The sequence below is a fragment of the Oncorhynchus nerka genome, linkage group LG26 (assembly GCF_034236695.1).
Source record: "Oncorhynchus nerka isolate Pitt River linkage group LG26, Oner_Uvic_2.0, whole genome shotgun sequence".
Lineage (NCBI taxonomy): Eukaryota > Metazoa > Chordata > Actinopteri > Salmoniformes > Salmonidae > Oncorhynchus > Oncorhynchus nerka.
Window position 1 is genome coordinate 36,352,923 of NC_088421.1, and position 27,894 is coordinate 36,380,816.

At 44.8% G+C, this 27,894-nt stretch overlaps 2 protein-coding genes across 2 annotated transcripts in view; both read left to right on the top strand.

The window, feature by feature from the left end:
• The window catches only part of LOC115115834 (dynein axonemal assembly factor 5), an 81,847-nt gene extending 63,427 nt beyond the window's left edge, over nucleotides 1-18,420 (top strand). The window contains exons 10-13 of the mRNA XM_065010580.1: nucleotides 3,902-4,052; nucleotides 9,594-9,750; nucleotides 10,109-10,300; nucleotides 17,733-18,420. Coding sequence (XP_064866652.1) covers nucleotides 3,902-4,052; nucleotides 9,594-9,750; nucleotides 10,109-10,300; nucleotides 17,733-17,872 — 640 coding nt within the window. The 3' untranslated portion in view covers nucleotides 17,873-18,420. The remainder of the gene's footprint in view (nucleotides 1-3,901; nucleotides 4,053-9,593; nucleotides 9,751-10,108; nucleotides 10,301-17,732) is intronic.
• A 3,533-nt stretch (nucleotides 18,421-21,953) lies between these two features.
• Nucleotides 21,954-27,645, top strand: LOC115115810 (glycerophosphodiester phosphodiesterase 1-like). Its single transcript, XM_065010582.1, has 6 exons — nucleotides 21,954-22,642; nucleotides 23,142-23,317; nucleotides 23,820-23,925; nucleotides 25,830-25,922; nucleotides 26,324-26,535; nucleotides 26,923-27,645. Exons 1-6 carry the CDS (start codon nucleotides 22,382-22,384, stop codon nucleotides 27,068-27,070), a joined length of 996 nt encoding a protein of 331 aa, XP_064866654.1. The 5' UTR covers nucleotides 21,954-22,381; the 3' UTR covers nucleotides 27,071-27,645.
• Nucleotides 27,646-27,894: the final 249 nt, after the last annotated feature.

The following is a 27,894-nucleotide window of genomic DNA, read 5'->3' on the forward strand; positions in this document are numbered from 1 at the left end:
GTGGCTTTTTTTAAGTAATGCCTTCCCGCACACAGTCTCTCCCATGTAGAATGTTTGTAGTGCAGCACACCCACACAGACACAAACTTCCATCTCATCAAGGCGACAATGATAATGATGCACAGTATCTCTCTATAATACACTCTTTGTTCCTGTAACAAAATGACATAATAACATGTCGGCAGCAGAACAAAGAGAAAGGAAAAGGGAAGAGAGAGAGTATCCTCAAACATATGCCTTAGTTCCACTGACACATAATGGCTTTGTTTCATGTGGATCTGTGGGCTGCTATTGAAGGTTAAGGTAGAACAGAAGTAGAGAGGTAGGCTGCTATTTAAAGGTTAAGATAAAATACAAGTAGAAAGGAATGTGTTATGGGAGAAAGAATACACCCCACACTGTGAAAATGACAGATACAATCAAAATCTGTAATTGCTGTCTGAGGGGGGGGCACATGGGAATGTGTGAAACTGCCTCCTCAGCCAGAAGTGTCCCCACTTGCGCTGCCAAATAGCTAGCTATTCACGTGCCGTGATTGGTAAGAGGTCCTGTGCCTCGGTATGAGCCGAATCAGGAGGACGCGGCCCTCGATAAGCAGCATGACGTCCTTTACATGTGCGTTACTTGCTGGGAGTAGCACTTGTCTTGAGTCAGACTGTGTAAATGTGTGTTGGGTACCAAACTGATAATCATATCTTATTGTGTGCATGCCTGCGAGCGCCATGCACACTATTGATGGGATTGGTCAATGCGATCTGGAAAGATCCATTACTCTTCATGGCATCCTTTCCATCCACTTCCATATAGGACAGATAGAGAGCAGGGAGAATAGAACACATGAAGGCCGCTGACTGGCTGCATTAGTGGGAGATAGGCTCCTCCTACTGGAGAATAGATGGTACAGCCCGCTCCAACATACAGGGTCACTCAGAACAGAAGTATAATGGGGGTGTATATAGGGATTATAGAGACTGCTGCCAGATTTTGCACTTACAAATACCACATGTCAGTGTTGGGGAGAAATGGGGTGCCGGACTCATAAATTAACTGTGTGTGTGTGTGTGTGGGCGCAGGCAGAGGGAGTGACTGTCAGTATGATTGCATTGGCAGGAGAGTAGAGAGTGAGTGAGAGAAGAGGAGAGGAGACACAAAGGACATCCAGATGGTCCCCTTCTCTTCATCCCCTGTCCCCTCTCTTTCTGCACCTCTAGTCTTAGTATCCACAGACCGGCTGGCTGTGGGAAACATGGCCGTAGATACAGCTGTGTGTCAGTGGTTTGTCACTGAGCTTCTCTTCATCCCCTGTCCCCTCTCTTTCTGCACCTCTAGTCTTAGTATCCACAGACCGGCTGGCTGTGGGAAACATGGCCGTAGATACAGCTGTGTGTCAGTGGTTTGTCACTGTGTAGCACTCAGTAATCTCCAGTAGCTGCCTGGTAGCTCTATATTACTGTGTAATTCTCATCAAGTGTTTTCACATCGCGTCACATCATTGGACAAGGAGGCTACTTCCCAGTCTGCTCATCCTGACTCTGATGATGTTGCCTATTTGTACACTGACTGCATCATTCATCACCATATCGTTAGATTATATTAGGTATTCTTAGAATGTTATGCAAAGTTTTTAGGAATTTCATAGTGAATTATTCGATAATAGACTGGGGACTAGACCATTTCTTTATTTTCCGAAGAAAATAATGTATTTTTCCTTAGAGAATCATTAGAGAATTTCTTGTGAATGTGGGAACTAGAGTGTCACTCTACTAGAGCCTTCAAACTCATCTCTGGGCCTGGATGCCAGTTCCACTGTGTTTTCATTGTTCCCCTCTAACCAGGGACAGATTTAGACCTGGATGCCAGTTCCACTGTGTTTTCATTGTTCCCCTCTAACCAGGGACAGATTTAGACCTGGATGCCAGTTCCACTGTGTTTTCATTGTTCCCCTCTAACCAGGGACAGATTTAGACCTGGATGCCAGTTCCACTGTGTTTTCATTGTTCCCCTCTATCCAGGGACAGATTTAGACCTGGATGCCAGTTCCACTGTGTGTTTTCATTGTTCCCCTCTAACCAGGGACAGATTTAGACCTGGATGCCAGTTCCACTGTGTTTTCATTGTTCCCCTCTAACCAGGGACAGATTTAGACCTGGATGCCAGTTCCACTGTGTTTTCATTGTTCCCCTCTAACCAGGGACAGATTTAGACCTGGATGCCAGTTCCACTGTGTTTTCATTGTTCCCCTCTAACCAGGGACAGATTTAGACCTAGATGCCAGTTCCACTGTGTTTTCATTGTTCCCCTCTAACCAGGGACAGATTTAGACCTGGATGCCAGTTCCACTGTGTTTTCATTGTTCCCCTCTAACCAGGGACAGATTTAGACCTGGATGCCAGTTCCACTGTGTTTTCATTGTTCCCCTCTAACCAGGGACAGATTTAGACCTGGATGCCAGTTCCACTGTGTTTTCATTGTTCCCCTCTAACCAGGGACAGATTTAGACCTGGATGCCAGTTCCACTGTGTGTTTTCATTGTTCCCCTCTAACCAGGGACAGATTTAGACCTGGATGCCAGTTCCACTGTGTTTTCATTGTTCCCCTCTAACCAGGGACAGATTTAGACCTGGATGCCAGTTCCACTGTGTTTTCATTGTTCCCCTCTAACCAGGGACAGATTTAGACCTGGATGCCAGTTCCACTGTGTTTTCATTGTTCCCCTCTAACCAGGGACAGATTTAGACCTGGATGCCAGTTCCACTGTGTTTTCATTGTTCCCCTCTAACCAGGGACAGATTTATACCTGGGACACCAGGTGAGTGTAATTAATGATCAGGTAGAACAGAGAACCAGCAGGCTCTGTACCTCGTAGGGTCAGAGTTGAATAGCCCGGTACTAGAGAGCAGATTTTCTTGGGTATTGAATCATTGGAGAAGTACTTTGTTGTGTGGGGACTCGGGAGGAGAGACGGCTTCAGAACATCTACTTCTATCCAAGACGTGTACTAATGTAGGAATCAGTCCATTGGAACAACTGATCAACTTCTTTAATGCTCTCTCTCTCTCTCTCTCTCTCTCTCTCTCTCTCTCTCTCTCTCTCTCATTTCAAATGTCATTATGTCTATATACAGTGTTGTAATGATGTACAAATAGTTCAAGTACAAAAGGGAAAATAAATTAACATAAATATGGGTTGTATTTACAATGGTGCTTCTTCAGCAGGGAAGAACAAACACCATTGTAAATACAACCCATATTTATGTTGATTTGTTTTCCCTTTTCTTGTGGCAACAGGTCACAAATCTTGCTGCTGTGATGGCACACGCTGGTATTTCAACCAATAGATATGGGAGTTTATCAAAATTGGGTTTGTTTTTTCGAATTATTTGTGGATCTGTGTAATCTGAGGGAAATATGTGTCTCTAATATGGTCATACATTTGGCAGGAGGTTAGGAAGTGCAGCTCAGTTTCCACCTCACTTTGTAGGCAGTGTGCACATAGGCTGACATGGCTCTCAAGAGAAGACGGGCTTTCTCAATAGCAAGGCTATGCTCACTGAGTTTGTACATAGTCAAAGCTTTCCTTAAGTTTGGGTCAGTCACAGTGGTCAGGTATTATGCCACTGTGTACTCTGATTAGGGCCAAATAGCATTCTAGTATACTCTTTTTTTGTAAATTCTTTCCAATGTGTCAAGTAATTATCTGTTTGTTTTCTCATGATTTGGTTGCGTCTAATTGTGCTGCTGTCCTGGGGCTCTGTGGAGTGTGTTTGTGTTTGTGATAAGAGCCCCAGGACCAGCTTGCTTAGGGGGCTCTTCTCCATGTTCATTTCTCTGTGGGTGATGGCTTTGTTATGGAAGGTTTGGGAATCACTTCCTTTTAGGTGGTTGAACTCTTTCTCTCTCTAGGAGATTCTGTGAGCACCTGGATGTGTTTCTGTTGGAGTTGCTGCTACCTAACCTGGTGTGGAAGGCAGGTCGTACTGCTGCAGCTATCCGTTCCTCAGCTCTCTGCTGTCTGCTACCCCTGCTGCAAGGGGGAGCCATCCCACCCAGCCAGGTAAACACACACACAGGTACCTTCACAAGTGAACACATACGTAGAAGCAGAGCTGCCATATCTGTCAGCACCATCTTACTAGCCTGGTGTATAAACTCTGAGCTTTGGCTAAAAAAGATCTTAGCATTGTCAGAAATGCTACAACAAGGTAGCACATCATTGGTTCTTAAATTATAAATGTAATCAAAACTGTTGCTCATACAACCTTATTGAGTCTGAAAGGTGGCAAGTCTGATGGTCAGTTTGTGGATACTGTAGGCTCGTTCTTATTCGATGCCTAGATAGTGAGCTAGGTCAGGGAAATAAATAGTCCTTTTCCCCTAATGTTAATGACCCTGTTAAAAATCCAGTATGGGGTTCTCAGTAATGGCATGACGACTCATGACGAGAGGACTCCAATCAAGTTGATTTGCAAAGTTTCATCATATTGGTTTAGATATGATGGTAGGGAGCTTTGAATTTAATCAAACCATATTGATAATTATATATATTAAAAAATCATTAAAATCAGTGGTCTCCATCATTCTTAAATGGAAGAAGTTTGGAACCACCAAGATTCTTCCTAGAGCTGGCCGCCTGGCCAAACTGACCTATCAGGGAAGAAGGACCTTGGTTAGGGACGTGACCAAGAACCTGATGGTCACTCTAGCTCTAGTGTTCCTCTGTGGACATGGGAGAACCTTCCAGAATGACAACCATCTCTGCAGCGCTCAACCAATCAGGCCTTTATAGTAGAGTGGACAGACGGAAGCCACTCCTCAGTAAAAAGCACATGACAGCCCGCTTGGAGTTTGCCAAAAGGCTCCTATAGACTCTCAGACCATGAGAAACAAGATTCTCTGGTCTGTTGAAATCAAGATTGAACCCTTTGCCCTGAATACCAAGCGTCACATCTGGAGGAAACCTGGCACCATCCCTATGGTGAAGTATAGTGGCAGCATCATGCTGTGGGGATGTTTTTCAGCGGCAGGGACTGGGAGACTAGTCAGGAATGAGGCAAAGATGAACGGACCAAAGTACAGAGAGATCCTTGAATGAAACCTGCTCCAGAGAGCTCAGACTTGGGCGAAGGTTCACCTTCCAACAGGACAACGACCCAAAGCACACAGCCAAGACAATGCAGGAGTGGCTTCGGGACAAGTCTCTGAATGTCCTTAAGTGGCCCAGCCAAAGGGCCTCCCGGGTGGCGCAGTGGTTAAGGGTGATGTACTGCGCCAGCTGTGCCAATCTCTGGGTTCGCGCCCAGGCTCTGTCGTAAGTTCACCTAGTCTAAACCATCGGGAGAGTTCACCTAGTGTAAACCATCGGGAGAGTTCACCTAGTGTAAACCATCGGGAGAGTTCACCTAGTTTAAACCATCGGGAGAGTTCACCTAGTGTAAACCATCGGGAGAGTTCACCTAGTTTAAACCATCGGGAGAGTTCACCTAGTTTAAACCATCGGGAGAGTTCACCTAGTTTAAACCATCGGGAGAGTTCACCTAGTTTAAACCATCGGGAGAGTTCACCTAGTTTAAACCATCGGGAGAGTCCACCTAGTTTAAACCATCGGGAGAGTCCACCTAGTGTAAACCATCGGGAGAGTCCACCTAGTGTAAACCATCGGGAGAGTCCACCTAGTGTAAACCATCGGGAGAGTCCACCTAGTGTAAACCATCGGGAGAGTTCACCTAGTGTAAACCATCGGGAGAGTTCACCTAGTTTAAACCATCGGGAGAGTTCACCTAGTTTAAACCATCGGGAGAGTCCACCTAGTTTAAACCATCGGGAGAGTCCACCTAGTGTAAACCATCGGGAGAGTCCACCTAGTGTAAACCATCGGGAGAGTCCACCTAGTGTAAACCATCGGGAGAGTCCACCTAGTGTAAACCATCGGGAGAGTTCACCTAGTGTAAACCATCGGGAGAGTTCACCTAGTGTAAACCATCGGGAGAGTTCACCTAGTTTAAACCATCGGGAGAGTCCACCTAGTCTAAACCATCGGGAGAGTCCACCTAGTCTAAACCATCGGGAGAGTCCACCTAGTCTAAACCATCGGGAGAGTCCACCTAGTCTAAACCATCGGGAGAGTCCACCTAGTTTAAACCATCGGGAGAGTCCACCTAGTGTAAACCATCGGGAGAGTCCACCTAGTTTAAACCATCGGGAGAGTCCACCTAGTTTAAACCATCGGGAGAGTCCACCTAGTTTAAACCATCGGGAGAGTCCACCTAGTTTAAACCATCGGGAGAGTCCACCTAGTTTAAACCATCGGGAGAGTCCACCTAGTTTAAACCATCGGGAGAGTCCACCTAGTCTAAACCATCGGGAGATGGTTTAATGGTTTAAATGGTTTAAACCAAAGCTTCCCTGCTTTGCCCATTTACTTTCAATATAGATGGTCCCACTCCACCATTTAATGTAATGGACCTCTATCCATCTCTCCCCTCTCTCTTTCCATCTCCATCTTTCTATCCACCTCTCTTTCTCCTGCTCTCTTTCTCGCTATCTGTTTCCTTTTGTCTGCCCATCTCTCTCTCTCTCCTTGTCATGACTAGAGCAAGGCAGCAGGTGTGTGGTGGAGGGGAGGGTTACATACCTTTGTCCCACTGGAACAATGCTGCCTCTGTCCTGGTTCCATTGTTGTGGGCTGTAACCATCACTTAGACAGGCCCCTGCACCTGCCCTTGGGACTGTCTGCCCAGTTACACACTCAGACATATTCACACCCTCTCGACCGTCTGTGTTTGCCCTTGGGACTGTCTGCCCAGTCAGACATATTCACACCCTCTCGACCGTCTGTGTTTGTCCTTGGGACTGTCTGCCCAGTCAGACATATTCACACCCTCTCGACTGTCTGTGTTTGTCCTTGGGACTGTCTGCCCAGTCAGACATATTCACACCCTCTCGACTGTCTGTGTTTGTCCTTGGGACTGTCTGCCCAGTCACACATATTCACACCCTCTCGACCGTCTGTGTTTGCCCTTGGGACTGTCTGCCCAGTCAGACATATTCACACCCTCTCGACTGTCTGTGTTTGTCCTTGGGACTGTCTGCCCAGTCACACATATTCACACCCTCTCGACCGTCTGTGTTTGCCCTTGGGACTGTCTGCCCAGTCAGACATATTCACACCCTCTCGACCGTCTGTGTTTGCCCTTGGGACTGTCTGCCCAGTCACACATATTCACACCCTCTCGACCGTCTGTGTTTGCCCTTGCATGTGTGGAATGACAGTTTCACAGCCGGCTCAAACACCACTTTGCGTTGCACCACGGTGAAAACAGTTTGGAGAACACTGGCTGTGTGTGGGTGTGTTCCTTTCCACAGACAAATCAAACCGGGCTTTGTCTGGGGAACATTGTTCCAGTCCTTCACTCCTTCCTGTAAAAACAATTAGCTGCTCCATTTACACACCGCCTCCATCAGATAGACACTGATGTCATTTTAGATCACTTTATTGCCAATTCTCTCTCTCTTCTCTCTCTCTTCTCTCTCTCTTTCTCTCTTTGACCCTCACTCATGTGATCTTAGACCAGCTCAGGGATGGTTGTGTTCTGTTGTTGTCTACCTGGTCCAGTGTCAGTCTGCTGCAGCTCTGTCCTGCTGTGCTTTCCCCATCACTCCCACACTCACAGCCTGTCTCATAGTCACCAGGGATGATGGGCAACAGCCATCTCTGTCCAGTTCCTCCTCTGTTTAAAGTGTTTGGGAAGTCAATTGGTTATATAACAGGGTCTCCAGTGTCAGACCTGTGCTTTGGATTACTGTGTGTACTAGAGTGATTCACTGGCTACCTGTGAACATAACATGTATGAAATGTGAGTTCAACTTTCCTGCTCTTTCGCTGCCAAGTGCCCACACAATATTTGCACAGTAGTACTTGTGTACCGTAATTTCTGGACTATTAAGCGCACCTGAATATAAACCGCACCCACTGAATAAAATAAAAAATACATATATTTTGTACATAAATAAGCCGCAAATGTCTATAAGCCGCAGGTGGCTACCGGTACATTGAAATGAATTTACTTTACACAGCCTTTAAACAAAACATGGCTTGTAACAAAAATAAATAGGCTTTTAAACGAAACACGGCTTGTAACAAAAATAAATAGGCTTTTAAACGAAACACGGCTTGTAACAAAAATAAATAGGCTTTAATGAAACACGGCTTGTTACCATTTTTTTTTAAATAGCAGTAAACAGTAGCCTACCAAGAAAGTAATTGGTCACTATCTTCCTCCTCCTGTGCACTGAAACCACTGAAGTCATCTCCTTCGGTGTCGGAGTTGAATAGTCTCAGAATTGCTTCATCCAATGTTGGATCGCTGCCCTCTTCAACATGCAGTAGTCCAGCCTTTCGAAACCCGTTGATGATAGTGGATTTTTTGACAATGCTCCACGCTGTCAGCAGCTCAATTTCCTTTTCCAACAGCCAGATCGATCGCCTTCAACTTGAAAGCTGCATCATATGCATTTCTCCGTGTCTTTGCCATGATGAAGGTGACAAAATGACTACCGTAATCAGAATGGTGAAGTTTATTATGTGACGGTGCTCAGTTTTTTGGTGGCATGAATCTTGTGAAAGCGGGAAAAATCCATAAATTAGCCGCGTCATTGTATAAACCGCGAGGTTCAAAGCGTGGGAAAAAAGTAGTGGCTTATAGTCCAGAAATTACGGTATCCTGTCTGTAGTATGGCCTGTCTGTTCAGGGCCATCTCTAGCCTTTTGTGGGCCCTAAGCAAGATTTGGTTGGGGGCCCCCACCTCGCGGGCAAAACATTTTAGTGACCCCCCCCCCCTCTTGACGGTTGAGAGAAGTACATTTCCTGCAATTCTACATGTTGCCATGGGGCAGAGAGAACTGCAATTCTACATGTTGCCATGGGGCAGAGAGAACTGCAATTCTACATGTTGCCATGGGGCAGAGAGAACTGCAATTCTACATGTTGCCATGGGGCAGAGAGAACTGCAATTCTACATGTTGCCATGGGGCAGAGAGAACTGCAATTCTACATTTTGCCATGGGGCAGAGAGAACTGCAATTCTACATGTTGCCATGGGGCAGAGAGAACTGCAATTCTACATGTTGCCATGGGGCAGAGAGAACTGCAATTCTACATGTTGCCATGGGGCAGAGAGAACTGCAATTTTATGACATATATTTTATGCAATTCTACAGAGAGAAATGTGCAGTTTTTTTGCTAATTTCCTACCCATTTTGCCATGTGGTGGAGAGATTTTTACAGTTTTAAAGCATATTTCCTGCAGTTCTACACATGTTGAAATGAATGATGCCATGTTAACATGATAGTCATTCTCACTCAGATAGGCTAACAAAACCATTGGGGGCCCTCTGGAGCTCAGGGCCCATGGGCATGTTCCCCGTGTGCCCGGTCAGGATACGACCATGTTTACCAGAAGTGTAAATAGCTAAACTAACTACCAATTAAAACATTGTTTGCTGACATGGATAGTTGAGTGACTGACAGTGACTGACATAAAGAGAGAAAATGCTGATGCACAACCAAATGTTCTGTTTTTATCTCTGTGTCTGTAGTTACTGGCCGTAGAGGAGAGGCTGAGCCCCCAGGTGTTGTCTGCTCTAGAGGAAGACTCTCAGCTGTCCAGACTACTGGCCTGTCGCTCTCTGTCCACCCTTCTCAAACTGATAGGACCCAGTCTCCACCCAGATGCCCTGAACAACATCTACCCTGGTACTAATACTGGTGTCTCCCTCTGTGTGTCCTGTCTTTGTTAGAGCAAACATGTCTTTCTCTCCTCTCTTGCCCACAGTATGCCTATCTTTCATTCACTCTCCTTCTTTCATTCTCTCTCCTTCTCTCTCTTTGTTCCTCTCTCAATCCTCTCTCATTCCCTCTGTCACTGACACACACCTTTTTTCTACTTTCTAGAATGCATCCATGATTGTTTATGATCCTATATAAATAGATTTAGACATTCTAATTTAGTCATTCTAATTTGTTCCCCTCCTGCTCTCTGTTTGTGTCTGTGTGTCTCCTATCTTTGCGTGTGTGTGTGTTTGTGTGTGTGTGTGTGTGTGTCCGTCCTCAGAGGTGCTGAAGCGTCTGGATGACAGCAGTGAGGAGGTGAGGGGCGTGGCCCTCAGGGCTCTGGGCCTATGGCTTGCCTCACTGGGGAAAGACTACAACTCCCAGCTCTACAGTCAACACCTGGAGGTCCTGTTCCAGCAGCTGCTGCTGCACCTGGACGACCCAGACAGCCGCGTGCAGGACACTGTGCTTGGTGAGACTCACAATACCACATTGGTCCAATCCTAAATCAACCCTTAGACCAGGAAGATAGGTCATGACAACCCTTAGACCAGGAAGATAGGTCATGACAACCCTTAGACCAGGAAGAGGAGTCATGACAACCCTTAGACCAGGAAGAGGGGCCATGACAACCCTTAGACCAGGAAGAGGGGCCATGACAACCCTTAGACCAGGAAGAGGGGCCATGACAACCCTTAGACCAGGAAGAGGGGCCATGATGGAAAAGATGGTATGGAGGATAAACAGATGAGATTGGAAGACATGAGATGTTGATAAAGAACACAGATACCATGATGGTGGTGGTGATGATAGCTAGTGAACATGAGATGTTGATAAAGAACACAGATACCATGATGGTGGTGGTGATGATAGCTAGTGAACATGAGATGTTGATAAAGAACACAGATACCATGATGGTGGTGGTGATGATAGCTAGTGAACATGAGATGTTGATAAAGAACACAGATACCATGATGGTGGTGGTGATGATAGCTAGTGAACATGAGATGTTGATAAAGAACACAGATACCATGATGGTGGTGGTGATGATAGCTAGTGAACATGAGATGTTGATAAAGAACATGATGGTGGTGATGATGAACATGAGATGTTGATAAAGAACACAGATACCATGATGGTGGTGGTGATGATAGCTAGTGAACATGAGATGTTGATAAAGAACACAGATACCATGATGGTGGTGGTGATGATAGCTAGTGAACATGAGATGTTGATAAAGAACACAGATACCATGATGGTGGTGGTGATGATAGCTAGTGAACATGAGATGTTGATAAAGAACACAGATACCATGATGGTGGTGGTGATGATAGCTAGTGAACATGAGATGTTGATAAAGAACACAGATACCATGATGGTGGTGGTGATGATAGCTAGTGAACATGAGATGTTGATAAAGAACACAGATACCATGATGGTGGTGGTGATGATAGCTAGTGAACATGAGATGTTGATAAAGAACACAGATACCATGATGGTGGTGGTGATGATAGCTAGTGAACATGAGATGTTGATAAAACATGAACACAGATACCATGATGGTGGTGGTGATGATAGCTAGATGAACATGAGATGTTGATAAAGAACACAGATACCATGATGGTGGTGGTGATGATAGCTAGTGAACATGAGATGTTGATAAAGAACACAGATACCATGATGGTGGTGGTGATGATAGCTAGTGAACATGAGATGTTGATAAAGAACACAGATACCATGATGATGGTGATGATGATAGCTAGTGAACATGAGATGTTGATAAAGAACACAGATACCATGATGGTGGTGGTGATGATAGCTAGTGAACATGAGATGTTGATAAAGAACACAGATACCATGATGGTGGTGATGATAGCTAGTGAACATGAGATGTTGATAAAGAACACAGATACCATGATGATGGTGATGATAGCTAGTGAACATGAGATGTTGATAGAGAACACAGATACCATGATGGTGGTGATGATAGCTAGTGAACATGAGATGTTGATAAAGAACACAGATACCATGATGGTGGTGGTGATGATAGATAACATGCTAGTGAACATGAGATGTTGATAAAGAACACAGATACCATGATGGTGGTGATGATAGCTAGTGAACATGAGATGTTGATAGAGAACACAGATACCATGATGATGATAGCTAGTGAACATGAGATGTGATGGTGGTGGTAAAACATGAGATGTTGATAAAGAACACAGATACCATGATGGTGGTGGTGATGATAGCTAGTGAACATGAGATGTTGATAGAGAACACAGATACCATGATGGTGGTGATGATAGCTAGTGAACATGAGATGTTGATAAAGAACACAGATACCATGATGGTGGTGGTGATGATAGCTAGTGAACATGAGATGTTGATAGAGAACACAGATACCATGATGGTGGTGGTGATGATAGCTAGTGAACATGAGATGTTGATAAAGAACACAGATACCATGATGGTGGTGATGATGATGAACATGAGCTAGTGAACATGAGATGTTGATAAAGATACCATGAGATGATAGCTACATGAGATGTTGATAAAGAACACAGATGATGATGGTGGTGATGATAGCTAGTGAACATGAGATGTTGATAAAGAACACAGATACCATGATGGTGGTGATGATAGCTAGTGAACATGAGATGTTGATAAAGAACACAGATACCATGATGGTGGTGATGATGGTGATGATAGCTAGTGAATATGGCTTGATGTTGATCAGGTGGGTAGCAGTAGTGCTCATGTTTCACAGGCTCTGTCCTGTCTCAGTCAGAGTTTAAAGATTGATCCCTACGTCTAACAGCCCCATACACATAACCACATTGCTAGGATATCAGATCCCCCTTTTCCGTCGTATCAAAGGCTATCTCTATCCACCTTTTCCACTCCATTCATCTTTCACGCTGACCCGTGCGAAGCCCCCCACTCCACACACACACACCACCACTCCCCTCGTCCATCTCGGGGCCGGGAGTGGATCCAGAGGCAGAGGAGTGTGTGTGATTGACGCTCCGTCATCACCCCTGAAAAGCAACACAACTTCCCTTCTGGGTGACAGTGAGTATGTAAGAGAAGGTCCTGTTCATAAACATGATTTACATCCCAACCACTGAACATCCTGTGGTCAAGGTTACTGATCTGATACCCCGACACACAGCCAGAACACATAATGTTAACTCTGATAAAGGTTTCAAACGGAGTGGAATCCACAGTATGGTGGCTGTTGTTGCATCAGCTCTGTCCGACGTTGTCACAAACGCCATCCTATTCACTACATAGTCAACTACTTGGCCCTGGTCAAAAGTAGTGCACTATAAAGGGAATAGGGTGCCATTTGGGATACAACCAGTTGATGTTCTTTTCCCTCCATATGAAGATGGGAGAATATGGTTGAATCATCAGGCGATTGTCACAGATAATCAAGGAGGAGCCTCCATGAGAAGCAGAGTGAAACTCCAGCAGTGTTCTCAGCTAAGGCCCTACATCCACACTACAGGAAACACACTCAGACCTTCTGCCAATAAATAACACACACACACGTATGCACATTGCTCACGCTCACACACACACACACAAAGACAGATACTCATGCACACATGTACACACACACAAATAGCCATGAAACCACAGAACCGTCAAACCCTGTCGGAAAACACCAGGCATGAGAGGGGGAAGAGACAGGGAGGAAAGGGGTGAAAGAGGGATGAGAGAGATGAAAGAGAGGGGGATAACATGGAGTGGCTGTGTGGAAAGATGAGGGAGAGGGGTCTCCATGTGGTTGTGATTAGGGGGTTGTTCTCCTGGGTAGAGGGGGCTGGAGGCTCACATTATCCCGCTAAGGGCTGCCTATCCTGGGTGTGAGGGTACAGGGATTGGGTGTAGAGGGTTGGGGTTGATAACAGATTTTGGGGTCAATTCTATGTCAGTTCAAGGGGTGAGTTTAAATTCCAATTGCAGTGTCCCTCAGAAAAAAATGAAATGGAGTTGACCCCAACCCTGGTCGATTGATACAGCCAGTAGGAAGGGAGGTTAGCGGTGCCTCTGTGTGTGTGATACGCACATGTGCGCTGCTCTGCTGTAAACGTGTGTGTGGATGAGCTCACCCAGTGCTGACTGATAGCTGTGTCGTACCCCCGTACCCATAACCACAATCCTCCCCACAAATCTGGAGACATTCTTTGTCTCATGTCTGTGTTTGAAGCTTTTTTCCTCCTTCAGTCTCTCTTTCTTCCTTTCTTTCCTGCTTCTATTCTTTTATTCTTGATCCCATTCTTATATGGTTCTTGAATTTCAAAGTCATCTCCCAAGAGCTTGATGTCTGCTGCTCCTCTGACAGTATGATGGACAGTACTGCCACTCCTCCCTCTCTCCCCCTCTCTCATCCCTCTTTCCCTGTTGCCATAATTCCTTCCTCCCATAATCCCACAGCCCTGGCAGCGCGGCTGCCGCTGCTCCACACACACACACACACACACACACACACACCCCCCGTGGTTGGCACACGTTCAGGGGAATCACCGGATCCCCTCTCATCACAAGTCATCATTGTTCTCCTTTGTTCAAAAGAGCTCAGAGAAAGAAAAAAACACTATTTATACACACAAGTCGCAAAAATCCCCCTTGGTCACCACTTGAGGAACAAAGCGGATTCCGAGGTGTATCGAATGCTGACTTGACGTGAACTAACTCATCCCAACTGACAGGAGTATCAACACTGTACAGCTTCAGTTACGCCATGCGGTTTCCTCAACACTTACTGTTGGCTCTACTTCAAGTAATTCCATAGCATCTTTATTACCATCAAATACCAGTGGTATCTGTCCTGTTGGAGTGGATGTCACTGTGGTGCAACACCCCCATCTGGTGGTGAACGTGAAGTGCTCTTTTTGTAGGGACTATTCACTCTTTATTTCACCTTTATTTAACCAGGCCAGTTGAGAACAAGTTCTCATTTACAACTGCGACCTGGCCAAGATAAAGCAAAGCAGTGCGACAAAAACATCAACACAGAGTTACACATAAACAAACGTACAGTCAATAACACAATAGAAACATCTATGTACAGTGTGCAAATGTAGAAAGATTAGGGAGGTAAGGCAATAAATAGGCCATAGAGGGGAAATAATTACAATTTAGCATTAATACTGGAGTGATGGATGTGCAGATGAAGATGTGCAAGTACAGATACTGGGGTGCAAAAGAGCAAGTAATGATATGGGGATGAGGTAGTTGGGTGTGCTATTTACAGATTGTCTATGTACAGGAACAGTGATCGGTAAGCTGCAGAGAACTGGAAGGAAAGGCGGCCAAAGTGAGTGTTGGCTTTGGGGATGACGAGTGAAATATACCTGCTGGAGCGCGTGCTACGGGTGGGTGTTGCTATGGTGACCAGTGAGCTGAGATAAGGCGGGGCTTTACCTAGCAAAGACTTATAGATGACCTGGAGCCAGTGGGTTTGGCAACAAATATGTAGTGAGTGCCAGCCAACGAGAGCATACAGGTCGCAGTGGTGGGTGGTATATGGGGCTTTGGTGACAAAATGAATGGCACTTTGATCGACTACATCCAGTTTGCTGAGTAGAGTGTTGGAGGCTATTTTGTAAATGACATCGCCGAAGTCAAGGATCGGTAGGATAGTCAGTTTTACGAGGGTATGTTTGGCAGCATAAGTGAAGGAGGCTTTATTGCGAAATAGGCAGCCGATTTTAGATTTAATTTTGGATTGGAGATGCTTGATGTGAGTCTGGAAGGAGAGTTTACAGTCTAACCAGACACCTAGGTATTTGTAGTTGTCCACATATTGTAAGTCAGAACCATCCAGAGTAGTGATGGTAGTCGGGCGGGAGGGTGCGGGCAGCGATCGGTTGAAGAGCCTGTATTTAGTTTTACTAGCATTTAAAAGCAGTTGGAGGCCACGGAAGGAGTGCTGTATGGCGTTGAAGCTCGTTTGTAGGTTTGTTAGCACAGTGTCCAAAGAAGGGCCAGAAGTATACAGAATGGTGTCGTCTTCGTAGAGGTGGATCAGAGAATCACCAGCAGCAAGAGCGACTTCATTCATATATACAGAGAAAAGAGTCGGCCCGAGAAATTAACCCTGTGGCACCCCCAGAGACTGCCAGAGGCCCGGACAACAGGCCCTCTGATTTGACACAGTAGTTAGTGAACCAGGCGAGGCAGTCATTTGAGAAATGTGGGAGCAAACGGTATATATAGGAACAAACATAATACTGTAGAGCAAAGGTGTACATTAGACCACAAACAGAAAGCGGACAGGAAACCAAAGATTAAACAGACATAAGTGTAATGGCTGAAGCCATATGTGCCTTAAAGTGCATAAGGGCAAAGAGGAGGAGGTGACCCTTAAATACATGATCTATTATGGAAAGAGCAGGACACCATTATAAAGATTAGATAGAGAGGAACAAACAGAAGTGCTTAGGGTAAGATAGACATATATATTAATTTTAGGACACGAGAGGATCCTGCCACCATTGTAATCTAATCAAGAGCGGATACAGGCGTTATTAGGCATGAACATGGAGGAAGCCTGGACTGAAAGATAATGGTGGCCGATGACTTGAGAGAAGTAACTCCATTAACATATGGAATGGACTCATATACTGTGTGTGTATAAATACAGAGCCAGTGCTCTGGGAAAGTGTGTGTTCCGCGGACCATCTAGGCTTCTGATATGTATGTATTAAAAGCCTATATTGAAGTGTTATATTTTGAAACGATTCTCCACGACAGAAACCAAGGCTATTGAGTCTGCCGATAAGAATACAGTGATTGACAGAGTCGAAAGCCTTGGCCAGGACGATGAAGACGGCTGCACAGTACTGTCTTTTATCGATGGCGGTTATGATATCATTTAGGACCTTGAGCGTGGCTGAGGTGCACCCATGACCAGCTCGGAAACCAGATTGCATAGTGGAGAAGGTACGGTGCGATTCGAAATGGTCGCTGATCTGTTTGTTAACTTGGCTTTCGTGGATTTTAGAAAGGCAGGGCAGGATGGATATAGGCCTATAACAGTTTGGGTCTAGAGTGTCTCCCCGTTTGAAGAGGGGGATGACCGCGGCAGCTTTCCAATCTTTGGGGATCTCAGGCGATACGAAAGAGAGGTTGAATAGGCTGGTAATAGGGGTTGCAACGATTTCCGTGGATGGGATTGGCCAGGCAGTCCATCAACAGGAAAAACATGTTACTGAGCTGGATAATGGATTTTGGGTTTTGGGTCTGCATTACATTGGGTACCAGGTCTCTACATCACCTTCGATCTGCCTCCACCCGAGAGAGAAGCCCAAGAAGGTGGGGGTGTTTGTTGATTATGAGGAGGGCAAGGTCTCATTTTGCAATGTGGTGAACAGGTCTTATCTTCAGTTTCACTGGATGTGACTTCACTGAAAAAACTCTGCCTTCTTCAACCCCGATGGTAATATTGATTGTGATAACTCTGCTCCATTGGACATCTCCCTTGTCAATCACTCAGACTGAGAACGGTATTGTGTACAAAAGAAACAAGTACAGAAATGTTGCCAAAAATTACTATTAAAATCAATGTCTAGTTGCAAATATTCTGTGGTGGTTTCTTCACTGTCAGTCCTCATAAATACAATTACATTTAATCAAATGATTAATTTCCAATGAGTGATTGCAGCCAGTGACAATAATCCACCCCAATATCTTGACTTTGTTATTGTGTTGAATTCATTTGTGTGGAGTTCCTCAAGGTAGTGTGTGTGTGTGTGTGTGTGTGTGTGTGTGTGTGTGTGTGTGTGTGTGTGTGTGTGTGAGAGAGAGAGAGAGATAATCTACTGTCACTTATTTGTGTGTGTCCATTTCGACTTAACCCCTGACTGTCTCATGTCTGTCTGTGTGTCCAGAGGTCCTGAAGACCGGCAGTGGCGTCCACCCAGCCCTCCTTAAGCAGGAAGTGGAAGCCGTGAGGGACAAACAGCGCACCCCTGTCTACTGTGACCAACTGCTCCAGCACATCCACTCTCTACGCAAGGATACGGTGTAGAGATGCATAGTATTGGAAAGATCTACTGATGTGACAATACTGGTCAAATGAAGATCCTATATCTGTATATAATCTAGACATCATATAGATTATATTTCTATGGCATACCAAGAAATGTAAACCTGGAACTGCAACTCTCACAAATGGTCATGTCCAGCATGGACTCTCTCTCTCACACACACACATACAGCATATACACACACACACAGCTGTCACTAAGAGAGTGATGCAATGATATGGGCATCCCGAGATATGACTTGACACATTGTATCTATGTATCTAACAGCACTAAGGCAGGTATCTATTTGTTTTACCCTGTACAACAATAATATTGTCCAACTGCTTAGGTTTCTCTTAGAGCTCAAAACTGTTACCCTTTTTCAAATCTACCCCAGAACACATGGTTGTACTCTGTGATTTTGTTTGTTCGTTACTATGCTTTTTAATTGGTTTCTCAATGTTGATTGTTGATATTTCATTCTGTTGTGCCTTGATTTCTAGACTGAATTGACTGTTTATCTTTGATAAATATAATACATTTTCACTAAGTGCACTGTGGTTTGCTTTCTTTTGTAATGTGTGGTCACACTAGTGTTCCAAATGGCATACAGGGGAGGGGCTTTCACGTTGTCATGCAGGGTTCTAAAAACCTTTTATCTGTGACATCTACTCAGTGGCCAGTTTATTAGGTACATCCATCTAGTACCGCGTCAGACACCCCTTTGCTTACAGAATAGCTGGAATTCTTTGGGGAATGGAAACATTGCTCAATTGGTATCAAGGGACCTAACATGTGCCAGGAAAACATTCCCCACACCATTACACCACTGCCACAAGCCTGTACCGTTGACACCAGGCAGGATGGGGCCATGGACTCATGCTGCTTACGCCAAATCCTGAACCACCATCAGCATGATGCAACAGGAACTGGGATTCGTCGGACTAGGCAATGTTTTTCCACGCCTCAATTGTCCAGTATTGGTGATCGCGTGCCCACTGGAGCCACTTCTTCATGTTTTTAGCTGATCGGAGTGGAACCCTGTGTGGATGTCTGCTGCAATAGCCCATCCGTGACAAGGACCAACGAGTTGTGTGTTCTGAGATGCCGTTCTGCACACCACTGTTGTACTGCGCCATTATTTGCCTGTTGTGGCCCGCCTGTTAGCTTGCGCGATTCTTGACATTCTCCTTCGAACTCTCAAAAACAAGCAGTTTTTTCCTTCAGGACTGCCGCTGACTAGATGTATTTTAGTTTTTTCGCACCATTCTCCGGTAAACCCTAGACTGTCATGCGTGAAAATCCCAGGAGGCCCGACATTTCTGAGATGCTGGAATTGGCGTGCCTGGCACCGACGATCAAACCACGCTCAAAGTCACTTGTTTTGCCCATTCTAAAGTTCAATCAAACAGTAACTGAATGCCTCAATGCCTGTCTGCCTGCTTTATATACAGTGGCAATTTTAGCATGTAAATCTTGGTGGGGCAAAACAAACAAAAAAGTGTGATGCATGCCAGCAAATCCACTACACATACAACACTAAACAATACATGAATTGCACTATAACGGTGACACACGGTGCCCACACACTGTTAGGGCCCAACATTAAACTGTCCCAATGGCAGAGTCCCAACACCTTAACACTGCTACACCTGGCTTTCAGCGGATCCTTGTCAGGCAGCGAAACAGTTCATTCAGTCTCATTTACTGCCTTTAATCTTTTTTTTAAATACATAACTGATATGGCTGACTTGCTTAAACAAATGGGGTTTCTAATGACAATTGAGATGTACAAACTATGGCATAAGGGGACGACAAGCAGATAAGAGGCAATCCGTAATTTCGAATAAGACATTAATGAGCGAGCGACGACAGACGTAGTCAATGTAACTCTTTGTTCAGCACATTTGAAATGTACAAAGACAGAATTCAGAACATGGCCCGTTCTTACAGTGTTCTCACTGTACAACAAGTCAGAACCGTAGGATAAATAAAGGGGGCATATAAACAGACAATGAAAGCTCTTACAATATTCAATGATTACATGTCTCTAAAACAGGTTATAGGCTGCATGTGCATCACCAGGTTAGAACTGTAGGCGAAAATAAGAGGTGAAAATAGACCAAATTATTAGGGTGAGGCACATTGAATGCCGTTTGGTTATTTGCGTGTAAAAAAAAAAAATCATATAACACTATTTATATATATATATAAATTAGCTTTTAATTTGACACGTCAAATAACACACTTCTATTATAGAATGTTGTGTCTGCTGAATTTACATGTGCGGGCCACAAACGATGTGTTTACAAAACCGCTTTGGTGAAAATAGACAATTATTAGGGTGAGGCACATGGGCTACTAACAGCTTACTACACAACATACATGTATGTTTACTGTAGCTAAGAAAGTAATACTATTTCCCTGGCATATTACATCATTAATGCAGCAACATACAAGACATTTTTGGACTCACCTTGTGAAGGTGGCGCAGCGGCCCTTTGTGGGCACATTTTGTCATCAAAGTCTGGCATTCTCTGGATTTATGGTGGGAACTCTGAAAAAAACACACACAGCCACTCCATTGAATAGCTGGCTAACGTTCGTGGTTTCTTTGCAGTGCTTGCAGTTAGCCACTGATTCCTTCCAAACGAGTCATTGTTGAATTTGGGATTTCCAATTGGTTGTGTAATCTTTATGGTCGATGAGCACCGATACATTTTATCTATAATTTCCCTTCATATGACAAGGATTAAAAAGGATTTGCCAGTAAATTGTCGACTTGATTCATGATGATGATGACTGCTAGCTAAGACTTTGAAAGTAAGATGTTGACATGATTAGTCCAATCAAAGCTACTGTACATAAGACATTTTAAATCATTGTATCTGTGTCCAATGACCTTGAGCCTTCTTTGAAGGGCACTTGTAATACAACTATATGGCAGGACCCAAAGGGCTGAAATTTTGGATGTCTACCCTTCCTAAGGATGTTATGTTATCCAGAACGCCGCAGCCCGTCTGGTGTTCAACCTTCCCAAGTTCTCTCACGTCACCCCGCTCCTCCGCTCTCTCCACTGGCTTCCAGTTGAAGCTCGCATCCGCTACAAGACCATGGTGCTTGCCTACGGAGCTGTGAGGGGAACGGCACCTCAGTACCTCCAGGCTCTGATCAGGCCCTACACCCAAACAAGGGCACTGCGTTCATCCACCTCTGGCCTGCTCGCCTCCCTACCACTGAGGAAGTACAGTTCCCGCGCAGCCCAGTCAAAACTGTTCGCTGCTCTGGCCCCCCAATGGTGGAACAAACTCCCTCACGACGCCAGGACAGCGGAGTCAATCACCACCTTCCGGAGACACCTGAAACCCCACCTCTTTCAGGAATACCTAGGATAGGATAAAGTAATCCTTCTCACCCCCCCCTTAAAAGATTTAGATGCACTATTGTAAAGTGGCTGTTCCACTGGATGTCTTAAGGTGAACGCACCAATTTGTAAGTCGCTCTGGATAAGAGCGTCTGCTAAATGACTTAAATGTAAATGTAAATGTTATACTTCATGAGTGACAGAACACTGAGCCAATCACGGCGCAATGCTCCTATTTTCTGCTGGCTCACCTCGCCACCACAGAAAGCACTGAGCTAGGCTGAAACCTGCAATTTGGAGCTGCCTTACTCAAGAAAACAAAAAAGAGACCATGTGTGTATGCGGCTTTATTAAGTGAATGATATATATATATTTTTTTACATTGTTTGCAAACTGATATGTGACAAGTATTAACGCTAAAATAACATGCAAAAACAGGAAAAAATATATTTATTTATAAATATATATGTATTTTTTTAGGGGGGGTGCTAAAAATGTGCACCTAACCTGAATAAACTGGTCGCCACTGTATATACCACGGACACATGACTCATCTGTAGGAGTGAACCATTTTTGTGAACAGGGTGGTGTACCTAATAACCTGGCCACTCAGTGTAATGTTCCGTATCTATAGATTAGTGCATAGCCACAGTCAGAAACTCTCCACTATGGCTCTAGCCATAGAAATATCATATATTTCTGTCATTCTATTCTATTGTATTTCTATGGCTCAGACTGCAGCTCTCTCGAGTACAGTGTGAGCGTGGTACCTCTCTCTCTTCTCTGCTCCATAGCAACGACCTCTAGATCGGTGTGTACTATGAACTAGAAACCGACTGATGCTCTCTCCTTTCAAATCTCGGATTCTGCAACATCCCATCGCAATATAATATGGTGTGTTTTTATTTTGTGAAGCTGGAGCAGTGATTCGGCTGTGTCTGGAATTATGCGTAATTGAACTCTTAGTTTTTTTTGCTGTGTCTGGTAGTTACCTAAGCGCATGCATCTCGGTCTCAACTTGGAATCTCACACCAGCAAGGAACTATCATTCGGTGATCAAGTAGATCGATCAAATAAATGAGGATTGAGAACAGTGACAGTGTATTGATTTTATCATTGGAGACATTTTAATCAACGCTTCTAAACGATGTTACAAATTGGAGACGAAGTTTATTTCTCAGCGGTATTTCTGCTGGTTCTATTCGGGACCAGGAGCGCGATTGGAGCATCGGCCGTCACCGCATCCATTTACGTCTTTATCGTGATGTTTCGGTTCCCACAAGTGCCAGCTGACCAGGCAAGTCAAGTGCTGCGGCCCACTGGCCTTGCGAGCGCCGGCGTCCCGGTTGTTGCGCACCGGGCAGGGGGACACGATGCTCCGGAGAACACCATTGCAGCGATCCGAGAGGTGAATCAAGGACAAAGTATCAGTTATCTACCCTGTCTGACCTACTGAATGCTGTAGCTGCAAATAAAATGATGAGTAGGCTTACTAGGCTATAATGATTTGATTTAGGGGCAGCAGGTGAAGTGAGCAGAGGCCGATGAAAGGCATATGACGTCCCTTGTCTGTACTGAGACATTGTTTCATATTATCAGGGGGTTTACTAAATGTTGCCCAAGATCTATGCAGAGGGAGAGCCTGTTAACTTATTTTGCCATGATTAGTTATAGTTTAGAGTGTCTGGAACATTATTTTTGTATCTACTCTTTAATTTGAAACATATTTTGGCTAATATCTAGGCCTACTAGATCAGTACAATCCCAGTTGGTTTAATAGCCTGCTGCTCCGTCTCCCCTACTCTGTCTATCTATCCATTTCAGATCTATATCTCTCCCGTCTTTCTCCACACACCTCTCCATCCCTTCCTCCTCCCCCTGCTTCATCCTCCTCTCCTGTCATCTAGGCCAGCAGGAATGGAGCCACAGGGGTGGAGCTGGACTTGGGCTTCACTGCAGATGGAGAGGCAGTGCTGATGCACGATGAGACGGTGGACCGCACCACCAACGGGACGGGAGCGGTGGGCACGCTGCGTCTGGCAGAGCTCAGGACGCTGGACGCCACGGGCAAACACAGGCTCGGGTGGGCTTGGCAGGGGAGGGGAGGTTAGGGCCTGGTCCAAAAGCATTGAACTCCTGGGTCATATTCATTAGGCAGGAAATGGAACAGGGAGGGATCAATAACAAATGCTTGTTTTTGTTTTCTGTTGCAAAACATTTTCAGTTGTATAGCCTAATGAACATGACCCTGACCTGAATGTTACGCCTTCAGTGTTAGCAGATCTAAAAAGAACACAAGTTATTGCTTCTGCCAGGAAACACTGTTAGGGTCGGTACCTGGTGCAAACGCTTAGTAAACATGGCCCCATGTGTGATCGGTGAGTTCAGTTGGACTTCAAGCAGGACAGAGTCAGGATGACTGAAAATACACTAGTGGGGAGTGTGAACTGTGAATGGTACGAGGCCAGATATAGACCTATTGATATAGAATGGTACAAGGCCAGATATAGACCTATTGGTGGTGTCTGAAATATAGCAGCAGTACAAACGTTTGTGTGTCCCCGCTGGCCTTTGTGTGTCTCCAGGGAGAAGTTCAAGGGGGAGAGGGTGCCAACGCTTCAGGAGGCAGTGGAGGAATGCATCAACCACCAGCTGACCATCTTCTTTGATGTCAAAGATCAACCTGATAAGGTATCGTCCCTGTCTTGGAACAGCCCCTACTTCCTAGATACAACTGGAGATCTGAGGGGATTGGATACAGGTTATATGGTGAAGTCTCCATCTTGTCTTCTGATTGTTCCCCATATTGCTTACACTTCCAGTCCTCAGTTCTTTCCAGGTGTCTAGTGGGTAGAGACTATAGGGGTTGTTTCTGGACAGGGCCTCCCTAGGCAGGTAGAAGCCTTGTTATAAACCTTTAGGACTTAGGGCTTCACTACAGTTTACACCAGGTTGTCCCAACCCTGGTCCTCCAGTTCCCCCAACAGTGTACATGTTTATTGTAACCCTGGACAAGCACATCTGATTCAACTTGTCAACTAATCATCAAGCCCTCAATGAGTTGAATGAGGTGTGTTTGTCCAGGGCTACAAGGGGAAGGTGTACTGTTGGGGGTACTGAGGGACCAGGGTTGGGAAACACCCATATACACACTCCAGCAGCACTTTGAATGACAACCACATCACTAAGGTCAAATGGTAGTAAACTGAGTGTATAGGGAGATTAAGGCCGGTTAAAAACCCAGCTGTTTAAGTTAGTAACATAGGAATCCCTACTACAGAGATTGGCTATAAAGAATCTCACAGCTGCCCCAGACAGTAGGTCTGAGAGGAATTCAACCCCCCTTACAATGTGACTCACTATACTTCCACCTTCCCCATATTGACAGTTTTGTAAGTCCCCTACAGACCTCATTATATATGGAGGACCAAAGCAGTCAAAAAGACAATTAAATAGTCTTGGAGCAGTTTCCCGGATACAGATTAAGCCTAATCCTGGAATAAAAATGATTTTGAATAGAGATTCTCCATTGATCTTTTTTAGTCCAGCACCGCATGATGTCGTCACCATGGAAATGTGAAACTCCCACCCATGCAAACCTGCTGATTAGAAGGTCTTGTGTAGACTGTATTTTCAACCAGCAACTATCAGGAAAAAACACTGATCACATGTTTTCACACTTTTACAGTGTTAGTTCCATCAGATGTTGAACAATATGATAAAACACAGGAAAAAAATGAATTTTCACTCCATTGGGCCTTAAATAAGATGCCACTTGCTGACCATAAGATCATCATATATCACAGCCATACTCAACAGGCGGACGTGGTCCAGATCTGAACCCACAATGGGGTCAACACACTCTGGCTTTCAGTTGAGAGTTGTAATGTTAGAACACACAAGGTGCCATTTAGAAACGTGGCGCATGGCTAGTTTTCCTCTTGTTATGTCATTCACTGACAGATCTGAGAGAGCTATTTAGAACCTTTCAGAAATGTCCAGTTGATCAACAAGCCCACGTTAGCTAGGTAGGTAAGTTAGGCTATCTTGATCTTGTAGTTATCATGGCCAGATTGTGCCCAGGAGCCTTTACTTCCAGGGGCCCCCATTTAGATTTTTGTTGACTCACTCAGGTGACATCGAAAAATGTGTAGAAGTGCAGAAAATGTGCTTTAAAACTGCAATATTTTCTTTCCGCTAACAAGAGGGGTGTGAAACGTTGAGGTCGTGAGGTCGGGGTTGGGTCCAATAAAGACAATATCAATCCGGACCTTTGCCACAGAGGACATTTGTGTGACCGGATCTTCTCAAATAGTAGTCGGGTAGTCCTGATATATCATGTTGTCACAGACAAAGGATAAGCGCAGTGAAATATGTTATTTTACAGGGTCAGCCATAGTAGTATGGCGCGCCTGGAGCAAATTAGGGCTAAGTGCCTTGCTCAATGGTACATCGGCAGATTTGTCACCTTGTCGACTCGGGGATTCAAACCAGTGACCTTTTGGTTACTATGCCACCTGCCGCCCACATGTATTTGTGTTACACTGCATGTAGTTTGACAGTAAGTACTGTATATGTTCCCTCCTCTTCACCAGGCAGCTGCAGCCCTAGGAGAGATGTATCACAAACACCCTGTCCTCTACAACTCCAGCATTGTCTGCTCCTTTCAACCTAAAGTTATCTACAAGGTCAACTTTGTAACATCTCTGGTCATTTGACATTTATGTTTGTTCGAAAACAACCTTTCAACTCAGTAACACACAACATAGCCCAACTATATGCACAAAAACTTCAAATTAAACTGTAAATATGAATTGAGACATCTATGTGCACATTTAGTCATATTCTGTTCCATTATAGTGGTGTTTTTCCTATAGTGTGCAGTTTAGCACCAGTCTGGTCCCAGGTCTGTTTGTACTGTTTTGCCAACTCCTACGGTCATTGTCACGATGGGCCTGTAAACAACCATTGTCCAACAGGTGTGGGTCCAGGCTTGTTACACACTGTATGGCTGTGTTATAACAAGACTGTTATCTGTCCTCATAACCATAACACCACCTCTGACCTCCTCATCGGTCAACTCCTCCAGATGCGTCAGGCGGACCCTGGGGTGGTCACGGCCCTGACCCACCGGCCCTGGAGCCTCAGTCGCTATGGCGATGGAACACCCCGTTCCCTGTCAACGTGGACAAACTACTGGCTGGGAGTTCTGGATGTGCTGCTGGACTGGGCCCACCATCACCTGCTGTGGAACCTGTGTGGCGTCTCAGCCATCCTCATGCAGAAGGACTTCATCTCCCTGTGAGTAATACTAACAGCAGTGGCTCGGCCTACTGAGTTTGTTACATGGGTTGTGTTCATTGGGGAGAAAATTGAATAAAACACTCTGACACAGGGGACACTACCTGGACTTTTTCAATAGGAAACTCTCTTGTTGTTTTCAATTGCAAAACGTTTCACTACATACAGTGTAGCCCTAATGAACATGACCATGGATTGAATCACACATCATTGCGTGTTAATATCAGAGGAAGTTCAAAATTGAGACAGTTGTATCCTATTGTCAGATAACATATACTGTCTGTATTCATATAATATATTGATGTTTGTTGAAGTATTAAAACAAACATGATACCCTGACCACTGACCCAACAGGTCTCCACTCCCCTCATCTATCCCTCTCTACAGAGACTATGTCCAGTACTGGGCAGAGCGAGGGGTGGAGGTGGTGGGCTGGACCATCAACACGGCCGTGGATAAACAGTACTACCAAGATGTCCTGAAGATCAGCTACATCACTGACAGCCTGAGGGAAGACTGTGAGCCTCACTACTGACTGACACACAACACACACACAGTTCTAGACTACTACCTAACAACGTGTAGTTGTACAAGGACTCAGACCTCACTATCATAGGGAATATGAATATGGAGTATGAATGTACAGGACAGTACACATCCAATATAGCTGCATAGCAGATCATTTTCTAGTTCAGGTTGCCCCTTTTAACCAGAATAGTTTTTACTGCAAACACTCATACAAGATCATACAATGTCAACCCTCATTTGACAACTATACTACACCAACAATACCACCATAATCTCAGAAATACTCTCCTGGACCAATCATCACACCACTAAATGCAGACAATTTGCTAATTTGCCATGTTGAATTGTTCATCTTAATAGAAATCTGTGCATTAAGAGATTAGGCTACATTCATGAATATTGTATTAACGATATGACACTGATATAACAATGGTACAAAATACAACTCTCTTTGTTGACATGTATCTTTGATTTCTTAATGAAAACATGATGTACAATGTATCTTTTGTGAAACCATGTTATTTATTGTGACTACTGCAGGCCCACTGTAAATATTGGGAAAATAAACATCCCCTGTCCTAATTTACATGCAGATTGGTGCTGAATAGTGAGTATTCTAGTGGATATGTGATTGTATTTTATGATCATTGTGTATACATGATGGGGACACACCTTATTCTTGTTTTGCTCATATCTGAAAGCAACGTTTGATGACAGCAGCAATGCTGTACCCCTGTATCTTCAGACCTGTCCTCTGCCATACAGTCAGTTGGTCACTGTCACTTTAAAAGACGGAGGGAGGCGTGTTGCGATGTCAAAATGTATGCGCTG

Coding starts and splice junctions, on each gene's coding strand:
- LOC115115810 (XM_065010582.1), top strand. CDS start 22,382: ATGTTACAAATTGGAGACGAAGTTTATTTCTCAGCGGTATTTCTGCTG. Junction 22,643..23,141: donor CCATTGCAGCGATCCGAGAG/GTGAATCAAGGA, acceptor CCTGTCATCTAG/GCCAGCAGGAATGGAGCCAC. Junction 26,536..26,922: donor CAGAAGGACTTCATCTCCCT/GTGAGTAATACT, acceptor CCCTCTCTACAG/AGACTATGTCCAGTACTGGG.